Source organism: Macaca fascicularis, chromosome 4 (assembly GCF_037993035.2).
Source record: "Macaca fascicularis isolate 582-1 chromosome 4, T2T-MFA8v1.1".
Classification (NCBI taxonomy): domain Eukaryota; kingdom Metazoa; phylum Chordata; class Mammalia; order Primates; family Cercopithecidae; genus Macaca; species Macaca fascicularis.
Genome location: NC_088378.1, coordinates 164,961,280 through 164,976,063, shown reverse-complemented (window position 1 = coordinate 164,976,063; position 14,784 = coordinate 164,961,280). Strand labels below are relative to the sequence as shown.

Below are 14,784 nucleotides of genomic sequence, written 5' to 3'. Positions count from 1 at the left end.
GAAGACCCATCGAGACATGGAGACCTACAACATCTCCATTAAGGAGATGCCCCTCAATGTTGCTGACCTTGTCTGAGAGGCTGTCCTGCTACCTGGCCCCAGTTAGGGGCAGAGGAGCAGCAGGCGTGTGAGGATGGCATGGACATCTTGTCACTTTTTTCTCTGTACAAATACCACTTCCTGAGGCAAAAGAAGTTAACTGTGAACACGTCAGACACCCTTTTCTTTGGGGTAGGCTCTTGCCCTAGGGGCCATTTCTTCTCCCCAAAAACACTAATTCATTTCCCTAAGCTAGTTACCTCCAGATTCCAGAGGCTCTCCCCACCCCAGCTGAGTTTCTCTGGATATCATTCAAGGGACTATGTCACTGAACTTCATTTGCTGGAACAAATCTGGAGGGAGAGCTCATAAAACTCCTGAGTGAGGCTGCCCAGGGGATTGTCCCCATGTAGGGGAAGCAGAGGAGAGAAAATGGTAGCCATTTTTACATTGACATTGTTTTGTATAGTGTTTATTGATTCAAGAAACATAAAATTCTGAATAAAATGACTTGGAAACTGCTCCTTAAAAATAAAATAAAGAAATCAGAAAAACAACAAAAAAAGTAGTTAAAGTTATAAGAACATTGTGCTTAAAGAATATAAAAACCTTGGTTTTTACATAGAATTACCATACAAAGCAGCAATTCCACTATTGGGCATATATCCAAAAAAATTAAAAGTAGGAACTTGAACAGCTATTTGTATACCCACATTTACAGCAATGTTATGCATAATAGCTAAAGGTGGGAGAACCTAAATGTCCATAGACAAATGAACAGATAAACAGAATGTAGTCTACACATACAATGGAATATTATTCAGCCTTAAAAAAGAAGGAAATTCTGACACATGCTACAGCATGGACGAATCTCGACGACATTACACTAAAGAAATAGGCCAGTCACAAAAGAGACAAACGTTATATGAGTCTACTTACACGATGAACCTAGAGCAGTCAAATTCATAGAGCTAGAAAGTAGAATGATGGTTTCCAGGGGTGGAGAGAAAGGGGAATGAGGAGTTACTGCTTACTGGGTACAGAGTTTCAGTTTTGAATATGAAAGAGTCCTGTGGGCTGGGTGCGGTGGCTCACGCCTATAATCCCAGCACTTTGGGAAGCTGAGGTGGGTGGATCACCTGAGGTTAGGAGTTCAAGACCAGCCTGGCCAACATGGCAAAGCCCCGTCTCTACTGAAAATACAAAAATTAGCTGGGCATGCTGGGCATGATGGCAGGCGCCTGTTGTCGCAGTTACTTGGTAGGCTGAGGTGGGAGAATCGCTTGAACATGGGAGGTGGAAGTTGCAGTGAGCCGAGATCACGCCCCTGCACTCTACCCTGGGTGACAAAAGCAAAACTCCATCTCAAAAAAATAGCAATAAATAAATTTAGAAAAAAAAGGTTCTGTGGATGGATGGTGGTGATGGTTGAACAACAATGTGAATATAGATAATGCCACTGAAATGTACATTTTAAAATGGTTATGAAGGTAAATGTTATGTTATATGAATTCTGCCACAATAAAAAAAAAAAGTACATCAAGTTTCAGTGGGCTCTTCTTAAATGGAATCAACTGCACTCTTCAAGATAAACTTAGAAAATGCCAACTTTAAAAGAAAATGAAGAGAATTTATTAATAACCTATAACTACACACCAAAAGTAATTAACTATAATGGTGTTATCTCTTTCTACTTAGTAAAATATATACATAAGTTACAACAGAGAAAGAAATAATAATAAACTGGCATGCATGCAGGCACTCACCGCCCTCCACCAATTAAAGATAATTTGAAATAGAAACCAATCCTGAAGACAGGTGTCTAGAACCAGGTATATAAAAGAAGTCTGGATTACGAAATAGAAACACACTTCTGCAGAGATTCGTCTAAGTCAGTGATTTTCAATGGGGGGCAGGGGAGGGCATTTTACACCCCTCTCCCCCAGGAGATTGTTGGTTATCATAACACAGGTTGTGGGAAGGTGCTACTGGCATCTAGTCGATAGAGGTCAAGGATGCTGCTAAACATCCTGCAATGCACAGGACAGCACCCACAATAAGGAATTACCAGGTCCAAATAGTGCTGAGGTTGAGAAACCCTGGTCTACGGGAAAACTCTGAATAATCCAACTAAGGTCTAAAAGGTCTTTTAGAGCATCTGCCAGTAATATACATGCCATTAATTTTATATATGCCTTACAGAGACACAGGAAAAACCATTTCCTTTGGTAAGGAGTGTCAGTATAACAACTGCCAAAAACGATTTTATATAGAACAGTATGTACTGATACGTTACTCTACTTTCAAACTCTATTAAAAACAATGTATAAGCCATTTGAACTTGCTGCTCTCATGAAAGTAATCATAAGGAAGGATAACTGCATCTAATAAATATTTGTGGACAAGGTGAATCAAAAGCATTCACATTTACTTCATAATTACTTCCAGTCTGGTTGAACAGGGCTTCAAAAATTGACACCTGTGCATGAACCTAAATTTAAATTATTGACAGATATTATTAACCATCTCATCTCCACCGGTGGCATATTTTTAAGAGCCAGTGAATTTTATAAGCCAATAATATTTTCCTTTCACTATTCTTATTGCTAGTGCCCAAAATGCAACTTTGTACTAGTGGTAGTTTTGAAGACATGTCAAATAACTAGGGAATGTGCATTTATTGTTCTTCTGAATGTACTTTTAGATATCAATTGTGGGAAATATGATTTGTATGAATGACGTTTATCAGTTTACTTCCTACAGAAATCCACAAATTGTCTTGACATAAAAGAATTAATGAATTCAAGATCAGCCTGACCAAGATGGTGAAACCTCGTCTCTACTAAAAATACAAAAATTAGCCACGAGTGGTGGTGTGCGCCCGTAATCCCAGCTACTTGGGAGGCTGAGGCAGGAGAATCGCTTGAACCCAGGAGGCAGAGGTTGCAGTGAGCTGAGATGGCACCACTGTACTCCAGCCTGGGTAACAGAGTGAGACTCCATCTCAAAAAAAAAAAAAAAAAAAAAAAGATTTAATGAGTAATGGCAGGAGTCTATTTGATTTCATTACTACTCCCATCTTTGTTCTGAGAACCTTTCAAATATATAAAATGTATGCAATAGTATAACCAAGGGCAACAATTAACATTAGGTTGAAAATGCAGCTAGAGGTCAGGTCTTTTGCTTTGTTTACATTGGCTAGATGAGAAATTAAACTTTACCTTTATGACATATGTGTGTGTGCACACACATGTGTATGTGTGGGGTTTGAAACCTCTACCATGTCACAGTTTCAGAAGAAGCTACATATGGCAGTAAAACAAAAAAGTAAAAGAAAAAAGAAATAAAGACATGACTGAAAGTTTATTGCTCTAATAAAAATGTAAAGAATTTTTACTTTTCTCTGAGCAAAGAAGTACATCTGTTTATGACTTTAAGCTGGTTAATTTATTAAATTATCTTCAGGAAAGAAAATCAGGGTAACAAATCTAAGTCTGCTTACAAACTAAGTCTCACAGACTTACCAACTTCTGGTGAAACAAAGTTTCAGTATATTTTAAAATACTAATTTTTAATATCTATAAAAATTAGTTTTAAAATACCCCTAGACATAACATCTATAAGAAATGTCCTTCAGGCTGGGCACAGTGGCTCATGTCTGTAATTCCAGCACTTTGGGAGACTGAGGCGGGTAGATCATCCGAGGTCAGGAGTTCAAGACCAGCCTGGCCAACATGGCAAAACCCTGTCTCTACTAAAAATACAAAAATTAGCTAGGATTACAGGTGTAATCCCAGCTACTTGGGAAGCTGAGGCAAGAGAACAGTTTAAACCTGGGAGGCGGAGATTGCAGTGAGCCATTGCACCACTGCCCTCCAGCCTGGGCGGCGACGGAGTGAGACTTCGTCTCAAAGAAAAGAGAAAAAAAAAAAGAAAAAGAAAAAAAGAAGTGTACTTCATATTAAATATTAAAATATTCTTTTTTTTTTTTTGAGATGGAGTTTCACTCTTGTTGCCCAGACTGGAATGCAATGGTGCAAACTTGGCTCACGGCAACCTCCGCCTCCCGGGTTCAAGTGATTCTCCTGCCTCAGCCTCCCCAGTAGCTGGGATTAAACGAGGCATGCACCACCACGTCCAGCTAATTATATATTTTTTAGGAGACACGAGGTTTTTCCATGTTGGTCAGGCTGGTCTCAAACTCCCGACCTCAAGTGATCCGCTCGCCTCAGCCTCCCAAAGTGCTGGGATTACAAGTGTGAGCCACCACGCTCGGCTTAAAATATTCTTATTTCTTGTGGCCAGTGCTTTTTAAACCATGGGATAGACAGCACTTTTTAATTTGCAAAATCATCAATGGGAAGGTTTCTCAAGTGCTTCTTCACAGACTCTAACAGACTATGGCAGGGCTCTTATCCACATAGTGACTGCTCGCATCTTAAACAAATAGTGAGTTGGCAGGAAAAAAATGCTACTCTACATTTTGACAGTGAGATACAATTTTCAAAGTCATTTCAAATAATTTTTATAATGCAATTTACCCTTCGATCTATAAGATAAGTAGAATAGATCATTATTTTGCAGACGAGGAGCTGGAAGCTCAAGGATTTGTCCAAGGGCTTATAGCTAGCTAGTAAAGGGAACCAATACCAGAAATAAAACAAGCCAGGTATTCTTACCCAATCTGGTCATCTTCCTACTATACACAGGGCCAATACACCACATGTAGAAATAGTTCAAAGCGACAAGAGAAACTGTTCAAATTAAAATTTAATTTTCAGTTCCTTCTGCTCAAGAATGACAAAAATTGCCATTTTTCAGAACTATAACTGCTTTGACAATGTCTTAGAAAAACAGACCAATTAATGTGCTGGTGTACACTCACCTGAATCTACTTAAATCATACAGCAACATGTCAGAGAGGTAACATGTAGCATGCGATACGTCTTCATTTTTATTTTGAGAGCCAAGAGAACCGCATGTGTTGAAATGTACAGCCAGTGTTCTATCAGATAGTTATTCGGCTTCTCAAAAAACGGAAAGTTTCTGATGTCCCCACAACAAATTGTTTAATACAGCATTTAAGATCATCCACAATAATCTCTAGAAATGTCCATTTAGACAGTCTCCATACCAGGTCCACGAGACAATATGACTTCTCACATCTTTCGCCTTTACTTACAATGTATTCCTTGCCCTACAATATCTCTCTTCTCATCTTCCAGTAACTGAATTCCTACCAATCAAGGTCAGGCTTGAATGCCATCATCTTCCTAATAAATTATACTTTTGCCAAGATCCTAAAAAGTTATTAGTAATGATCACAGTTCTCACTTTATCCTCTATTATTACAGGGTTAGTGCTTTGGGACTCCAAGACTTTTAGCTCCTTAAGTGTAGGAACTGCCCTAAAATTAGCAAAATCCATCATCCCCAGTGGCACCTAGCACAGCAGAGGAATTAAAAATGTATCTGCTGTCCAGTCTGTCATGGTCCACTTAAGTCCCCCAGCCCTGCCTGCCTTTCCAGCACTCTCTGCACGCTGTGCAAGCACCCCATCCTGACACAAACTTCCCTGACCACAGATCTGCCTTGCCACTTCATCCAGGAGCTCAGCCATGGCCCTGCTTCCCGAATGGCCTGCGGGGTCCCACTATCCTTGGGCAGCATTCCCATCTGTCTTAAATGTCAAGTCCTTTCAATAAAGTGTAAATTAGCAAACTGTTGACTTTTCAAACTTTATATCAACGTTTAGATTTAAGCAGAGGGTACAGAAACTGAAACTCTGAGAAGGCTCATTCCATTATATTTTTATACAGGGACAGATCTGAACTATTATTGTGGATTAACCACAACACATTCCAGATAAATGGAGACAGTAACATTTGTCGATACACACACACAAGCAAAAAGGTATTATTTTCAGAGTGACTTAGTCTTTTCAATGTTTTTTAATAAGTGTAAGATGTATCTTCATTAGTTTAGAGCAATGAGTAAGTTACAAAAACACTTGATGATAATTGCAAGTGAAAAACACCAAATTATCACAGGAACTTAAATTCTTGTGCTATTTTTCCACATCTGAATTTAGTTAACATATAATTCAAATAAGCAAAGCACTGCCCAGCAAATGATTCAAATACTCCTATGGCTATTCATTAAATAACCTATCCACAGGCATGAATGCTTCCTTTTCTAGAAGAAATATACATAATATACTCAATACTTCAGGCTCAGAGGAAAGATTTATATCTCCAATCTGGTGGATATTTGTTGTTACATGTAAAAGTCCTATTTTCTCTCTCCTCCAGGAGACAAATACCACTTTCAGGGAAAAGATGGAAATGTTGAAAAGGAAAAAAGAGAGTTCTGCAATTTCAATTTATAAAAATATTGATGGTATGACCACGTGACCATACCTTCTCAACACATCTTCAATGAATCAGCCATTTTAAAATATGTAAAAATCACTGCATTCAGAGAATTTTCTGATCAAAAGCAATTGCTAATAATGTAACAAACACCCAAGACTTATATGCCCCGTTATCTAAATGATCTTTTACCTTTTTTCGTTCCTGTTCCCTCTGTTGGAGTCTACAGACTGAATCATTAGCTGCTTGCACTGAAATAAAAAAGACATGGGTTTTCAGTCAGCAGACCGTGTTCAAGGAAACACATACCTGGGGGAGGAGTATGTGTGGAGAGCATGTGTATTGTTTTAGATCTCAAAAAACTATGAGAAAACTGACATTATTTTGGTGGTGGTGAGATGGCCAGAAAGGGAAAGTAAGTTTTGCCAATATATTCAGGATGTCATAATTAGAACAATAATTCTTGAGCTTTGAGCTATAAGCTGAAGGACATTTAAATACTAACTCCAATGACAGACTGTCTACGACCACCTCAGAATTCTCCAAAAAGATATAAAATGCCGATAAATTTATCACAACATTCTGATTATGACGTTACATTGTCTGTCTGTCCCCACCGTTCCCCCTTTGTCTCATTCATACTACTGCTCTCTCACTGCAGTACCTGGTAACTACATGACTTCAACACCTTTCTACTCTTCTTGCCTGTGCTCTCTTGATTTCTAATTTATCTCAGCTGCCACTGCAAGATTCAGCTTCCTCTAGACCATCTCCATTAAGTCATTTCTCTTTCTCAAGAACTAACTGCTAGTAATAATTATTCTAATTATTTATTGAGTATTTACTAAGTGCCAAGATCTATGTATTATCCCTCTTAATCCCACATTCGTATTAGAAAATGATCACTATTCCATTTTACAGATGACAAAACTGAGGTAAAGAGAGGTGAAGCTGTCAATCAAGGAGGTTATATAACTAATAAGTACAGGAAACAGGATTTCAAATCAGATCTTTCTGGCTCTAAAGACTTGGCTCTTACTATCAACACTCTACTGCCTCTTTAATTATTTCATCAGTGAAACCAGTTGTAATTCTTCCCTTATTTAAACCTTTTCATCTGCCAGACGCATTTTTTTCTGTCCATAAATGTTCTCACTTACTTCATCCAAATAAAGACATGTAGTGTGCAGGCTAAGAGTGAGCCTTAGTCAGTCAAATTTGGCACTCAGTTGTGTGAATGATCTTGGGCATGTTTGCTCGCTCAATTATTCATTTGTCAAATGTTTACTGAGCATTTGCTTTGTGCCAGGCACTGTTCTTGTTGGCGCTCCTATCTCTCAGCACCTTAGTTCCTCATCTGTAATATGAACATAATTACTAATGACAGGGCTTCAGAAGTGACATAAAATTTAAATGAGAACACAGTACGTACTATGCTTAAAAGTAAATAATTTCAATATTAATAATGATAACCACTTAGGGTAGTTCTTTATATAAAATAAGCAGTCAGGCCGGGCGCGGTGGCTCACGCACGCCTGTAATCCCAGCACTTTGGGAGGCTGTGGCGGGCGGATCACCTGACGTCAGGAGTTCGAGACTAGCCTGACCAACATGGTGAAACTCTGTCTCTACTAAAAATACAAAAATTAGCTGAGAACGGTGGCACACGCCTGTAGTCCCAGCTACTTGGGAGGCTGAGGCAAGAGAATCGCTTGAACCTGGGAGGCGGAGGTTGCAGTGAGCCAAGATCGTGCCACTGCACTCCAGCCTGGGTGACAGAGCGAGACTCCATCTCAAAATAAATAAATAAATATATATATGTGTGTGTGTGTGTGTGTGTGTGTGTGTGTGTGTATGTGTATATATATATATAAAATAAGCAATCAAGAACTGTTCACTGTTACCAATATTCTATTTATTGTACTATCCGTAAAGAAAATCCTTTCCTTATTTCTTTTCACTAATTAAACTGTTTTGTTTCAAAAGCCCAGTTCAAGGTTTACTGTCTTCATAAAGCCCTCCTGATTAGTCTCTTCCCTCTGAGGATTTGCCCTATTTGAAATTCCTTTATCAGATGTGTGTGTGTATCCTACCATTTATTAATATCTTGCATTTGCTGAAATTGGAGGTTTGTCTAATTGTTTTAAAATTATGTCTTCCCAACCCACCCCAATCGGGCCCCAACTAGGTCACAAGTTCCACAATAGGGCAGGGACTGTGATTTCTCTTTCAGAGAAATGTTAGGCCTTTCCCTCTGGGAATATGGTAAAAGAGAAGAATTTTGTTTTCAAAAAGTTGTGTTTTTATCAGTAACCATTAATTTTAGCTATATCAAAAGTAATATTTAAGTACTGAAAATTAGGTTCCCAATCATTTTTTTTAATAAAAGAAAATATTTTTTTAAAAAAAAGTTGATCGGATCTGCCTTCTTTCTGTGGCATATTAATATGACATCATCTTTCCCAAGCAGTGCTTCTATCATTTCCTGGGCTGGTTTTTTCCCCCACTGGCTCTGCGAACATAACTTAAAATCCATTTGGCAGCTGTTAGGAGCTTCATCACTTTCAGAAGATTCTGAGCCTAACCTAAAAGAAGAGTTACAGGCTTCTGCCACCTACTTTGTGATTTGTAACGTCCTTTAAAATTGTAATCAGAACACATCTGACAAAAGTGCACTTCTGTTCCGCATCAGGATTGCTACGTTTAGACAGAATATCCACTTTCAGAAATCACAGTCCCTTTGAAGCAATTTGCCTTTTAACTCTTCAGGCACACAATGGAAAAGGTTTACTTTCTGAATTTATGAAACTTGCTTTTCTAAAGTTGAAGACAATCACCATACTGCACCAAACATTCCCTTTTTGATCAATTAGTGACACCAAGAAGGCCCATTTCTCTGAACCTTCCCATCACATCTGCATCACTTACTGGTTGTATAACTCAGTACGAAGCCATCTGCCCTGTTGTCTCAGTGTTTTAGGAGAGACTTAAAAAAAAGTCAAGAATTTATCAAGTGCTTTTCTCTTAACCAAAAGATTATTCAAGTAGATCTGTGCCACGCACAACAGTTAACAATGTCCTATTTTCCTCACATAAAAGAGAAACAAATTCATTCTATCATGGTGTCTATAAGTAAACCTCAAACACACACATAAGAAAATAATTTCAGCACTTGCAGTTCCAAAATGCGGGTATAGAAGCGAGCTAGCTTCACTCTCCACAACAGAAAACGAAAATCAGGTACACAGTGCCAGCAATACCCCAGAACTCAAACATGAGGATGAGACAGTTCTCAGGGCCACAGAGACATGAAAACACTCTGAGGAGACAGGAACAGAATCGCACTTCCATCTCTGTACCATTCCTTCCCCAACCTGCCTTGGCACCAAGCACATGGGAAATTTCCCTGACTCATGGTTTCTATGCTAAAAGAGGGATCACGGTGGACGATCAGCTTCCCCACCATCTTGGGCTCCCTGGCAGGAGAACTGTCCCTGCCTTAACCCACGGAAAGAATTGGTGATACCTTAGAGGCAGACATATCCTCGAGGACAGCCAGAGATAAAGGAGAGAGGTGCCACTTCCACCCCCAGCCTTTTAGAAACTCTGTTCTGTAACTCAGCCAAAGAAGACATCAAATCAAAGTGGCTACTCAGCAGCACCACACTGCAGGAGATTCGTTCCGCAGGTGCCCTGGGCACAGAGGCTGCCTAGCCAGCCTTCCCACACTAACAAGATATCCCTTTGGGGACCTCCCCTATTCAAGATGAGTGGCATTTTGATTGTTTACTAGAACTAAGGCAGACGGGTTTAATATGCCATCTAGTGCTGAAAAGAAGCAGTGACCTAGTGAAAGAAAAAAGAAATCTGCAGGTAAAATACAAAGAATCTCTAAGCAAATGGATCCAATAAAAACAGAAACAAGACAGAGGAAATGGGAATAAATAACTAATGCTTCAATGCAAAGACACAGATGTACATCCACAAGAAACAACAGCAAACAAGGAACGTCTGAAGACCTCCCTAAACAGACAAAGCAAAGAACCAGTCAGTGAATGACCTCAGTGAGATGGCAATAAATGAACTCTCTGACCAACAACGCAAAATAGCAGTTTTAAGGAAACTCAGTGATCTCCAGGATAACACAGAAAAAATAATTCAGAAATTTAACAAAGAGATTAAAATAGATTTTTTTCTTTTGAGACAGCTGTTGCCCAAGCTGGAGTGCAGTGGCACAATCTCAGCATACCACAACCTCCGCCTCCTGGGTTCAAGTGATTCTCCTGCCTCAGCCTTCTGAGTAGATGGGACTACAGGCGTGCACCACCACGCCCAGCTAATTTTTGTATTCTTAATAGAGATGAGGTTTTACCATGTTGGTCAGGCTGGTCTCAAACTCCTGACCTCATGATCCACCCGCCCTGGCCTCCCAAAGTGCTGGGATTACAGGTGTCAGCCACCACACCCAGTCAGATTAAAATAATTTTAAAAAATCAAACAGAAATCTTGAAACTGGGAAATATATTTGCTGAACTGAAAAATTCACTAGAGATTCTCAGCAGTAGAATGAATCAAGCAGAGGAGAGTCAGTGAGCTCAAGAACGGCCAGACACAGTGGCTCACTCCTGTAATCCCAACACTTTGGGATGCCAAGGCAGGCAGATCACTTGATGTCAGAAGTTTGAGACCAGCCTGACCAACATGGTGAAACCCTGTCTCTACTAAAAATAGAAAAATTAGCTGGGTATTGTGGCAGACGCCTGTAATCCCAGCTACTTGGGAGGCTAAGGCAGGAGAATCGCTTGAACCCAGAAGACACAGGTTGCAGTAAGCCAAGATCACGCCACTGCACTCCAGCCTGAGTGACAGAGCGACAGTCTAAAAAAGAGAAAAAGAAAATCACATCTCAACAGACTCAGAAAAAGCAATTGACAAAATCCAGCATCTCTTTATGATTAAAATCCTCAGCATAACTGGTATAGAAGGGACATACCCTAAGGTAAAAAAGCCATCTATGACAAATCCACAGTCAACATTATACTGAATGGGAAAACTTGAAAGCATTCTCCCCGAGAACTGGAACAAGACAAGAATGCCTACTTTCACCATTTCTATTCAACATAGTACTAGAAGTTCTAGCCAGAGCAGTCAGACAAGAGAAAGAAAGGGCATCCAAATCGGTAGAGGAAGTAAAATTGTCAGTGGTCACTGATGATATTATTGTATACCTAAAAACCCCTTAAGACTCATCCAAAAAGCCCCTATAACTGATAAATGAATTCAGAAGGTTTCAGGATACAAAATCAATGTACACAAATTAGGAGCACTGCTATACACCAATAGCAACGAAGCTGAGAATCAAATTCAGAGCTCAACCCCTTTTAGAATAGCTGCCAAAAAAGCAAAATACTTAGGAATATACTTAATCAAGGATGTGAAAGACCTCCACAAGGAAAACTACAAAACACTGCTGAAAGAAATCAGACAACACATATGGAAACATATCCCATGCTCAGGAATGGGTAGAATAAATATTGTGAAATCTCCATAATGCCAAAAGCAATCTACAAATTCAATGCAATTCCCATCAAAATATCATTATCAATATTCACAGAACTAGAAAAAAAAAATCCTAAAATTCAGATGGAACCAAGAAAGAGCCCACATAGCCAAAGCAAGATTAAGCAAAAATAACTAACCTGAGGTCATCACATTACCTGACTTCAAATTACACTACAAGGTTATAGTCACCAAAACAGCATGGAACTGGCATGAAAACAGGCACATAGACAAATGGAACAGAATAGAGAATCCAAAAAGAAAGCCAAATACTTACAGCCAAATGATCTTTGACAAAGACAACAAAAACATAAACTAGGGAAAGGACACCCTATTCAACAAATGTTGCTGGGATAATTGGCATGTCACATGTAGAAGAATGAAACTGGATCCTCGTCTCTCACCTTATGCAAAAATCAACTCAAGATGGATCAAAGACTTAAATCTAAGACCTAAAACCATAAAAATTCTAGAAGATGGCCGGGCGCGGTGGCTCAAGCCTGTAATCCCAGCACTTTGGGAGGCCGAGACAGGCGGATCACGAGGTCAGGAGATCGAGACCATCCTGGCTAACACGGTGAAACCCTGTCTCTACTAAAAAATACAAAAAACTAGCCAGGCGAGGTGGCGGGCGCCTGTAGTCCCAGCTACTCGGAGGCTGAGGCAGGAGAATGGCGTAAACCTGGGAGGCGGAGTTTGCAGTGAGCTGAGATCTGGCCAATGCACTCCAGCCTGGGCGACAGAGTGAGACTCTGTCTCAAAAAAAAAAAAAAAAAAATTCTAGAAGATGACAGTGGAAAAACCCTTCTAGACACTGGCTTGGGCAAAGACTTCATGTCCAAGAACCCAAAAGCAAATGCAACAAAAACAAGGATAAATAGATGGGACTCAATTAAACTAAAAAGCTTCTGCACAGCAAAAGAAATAATCAGCAAACAGACAACCCACAGAGTAGGAAAAAAATCTTTGCAAACTATGCACCCCACAAAAGACTAATATGCAGAATCTACAAAGAACTCAAACAAATCAGCAAGAGAAAAACGATGCCATCAAAAATGGGCTAAGGACGTGAATAGACAATTCTCAAAAGAAGATATACAAATGGCCAACAAACATATGAAAAATGTTCAACATCAATAATTTTTGGGGATATGCAAATCAAAACCAGAATTTGATACCACCTTACTGCTGCAAGAATGGCCATCATTTTAAAAAAATTTTTAAAATTGATGGAACGTATCTCAAAATAATAAGAGCTATTTTATGACAAACCCATAGCCAATATCATACTCAATGGGCAAAACCTGGAAGCATTCCCTTTGAAAACCGGCAAAAGACGAGGATGCCCTCTCTTACCACTCCTATTCAACATAGTGTTGGAAGTTCTGGCCAGGGCAATCAGGTATGAGAAAGAAACAAAGGGTATTCAATCAGGAAAAGAGGAAGTCAAATTGTCCCTGTTTGCAGATAACATGATTGTATATTGAGAAAACCCCATTGTCTCAGCCCAAAATCTCCTTAAGCTGATAAGCAACTTCAGCAAAGTCTCAGGATACAAAATCAACGTGCAAAAATCACAAGCATTCCTATACACCATTAACAGAAAAACAGAGAGCCAAATCATGAGTGAACTCCCATTCAAAATTGCTACACAGAGAATAAAATACCTAGGAATCCAATTTACAAGGGATGTGAAGGACCTTCAAGGAGAACTACAAACCACTGCTCAATGAGATAAAAGAGGACACAAACAAATGGAAGAACATTCCATGCTCATGAAGAATCAATATCCATGAAAATGGCCATACTGCCCGAAGTAATTTACAGATTCAATCTATCCCCTTCAAGCTACCAGTGACTTTCTTCACAGAATTGGAAAAAACTACTTTAAAGTGCATATGGAACCAAAAAAGAGCCCACATTGCCAAGACAATCCTAAATCAAAAGAACAAAGCTGGAGGCATTCAAACTATACTACAAGGCTACAGTAACCAAAACAGCATGGTACTGGTACCAAAACAGATATATAGACCAATGGAACAGGACAGAGGCCTCAGAAATAATGCCACACATCTACAACCATCTGATCTTTGACAAACCTGACAAAAACAAGCAATGGGGAAAGGATTCCCTATTTAATAAATGGTGCTGGGAAAATCAGCTAGCCATATTTAGAAAGCTGAAACTGGATCCCTTCCTTACACCCTATACGAAAATTAATTAAAGATGGATTGAAGACTTAAATTTTAGACCTAAAACCATAAAAACCCTGGAAGAAAATGTAGGCAATACCATTCAGGACATAGGCATGGGCAAGGACTTCATGGCTAAAACACCAAAAGCAATGGCAACAAAAGCCAAAATTGACAAATGCGATCTAATTAAACTAAAGTGCTTCTGCACAGCAAAAGAAACTACCACCAGAGTGAACAGGAAACCTACAGAATGGGAGAAAATTTTTGCAATCTACCCATCTGACAAAGGGCTAATATCCAGAATCTACAAAGAACTCAAACAAATTTACAAGAGAAAAACAAACAACCCTATCAAAAAGTGGGCAAAGGATATGAACAGACACTTCTCAAAAGAAGACATCTATGTAGCCAACAGACACATGAAAATATGCTCATCATCACTGGTCATCAAAGAAATGCAAATCAAAACCACAATGAGATACCATCTAACACCAGTTAGAATGGCGATCATTAAAAAGTCAGGAAACAACAGGTGCTGGAGAGGATGTGGAGAAATAGGAATGCTTTTACACTGTTGGTGGGAGTGTAAACTAGTTCAACCACTGTAGAAGACAGTATAGC

General features: G+C 39.3%; 1 protein-coding gene across 3 annotated transcripts in view; it reads right to left on the bottom strand.

Moving 5' to 3' along the window:
• Positions 1 to 14,784, bottom strand: part of BLOC1S5 (biogenesis of lysosomal organelles complex 1 subunit 5) — a 53,970-nt gene that overhangs the window by 6,196 nt on the left and 32,990 nt on the right. For 2 of the 3 annotated variants that reach the window (XM_005554083.4, XM_005554084.5), the window contains one exon: positions 6,602 to 6,660. The exons of the other annotated variant lie outside the window; for it this stretch is intronic. In XM_005554083.4, coding sequence (XP_005554140.2) covers positions 6,602 to 6,660 — 59 coding nt within the window. The remainder of the gene's footprint in view (positions 1 to 6,601; positions 6,661 to 14,784) is intronic. 3 annotated transcript variants of the gene reach the window in all.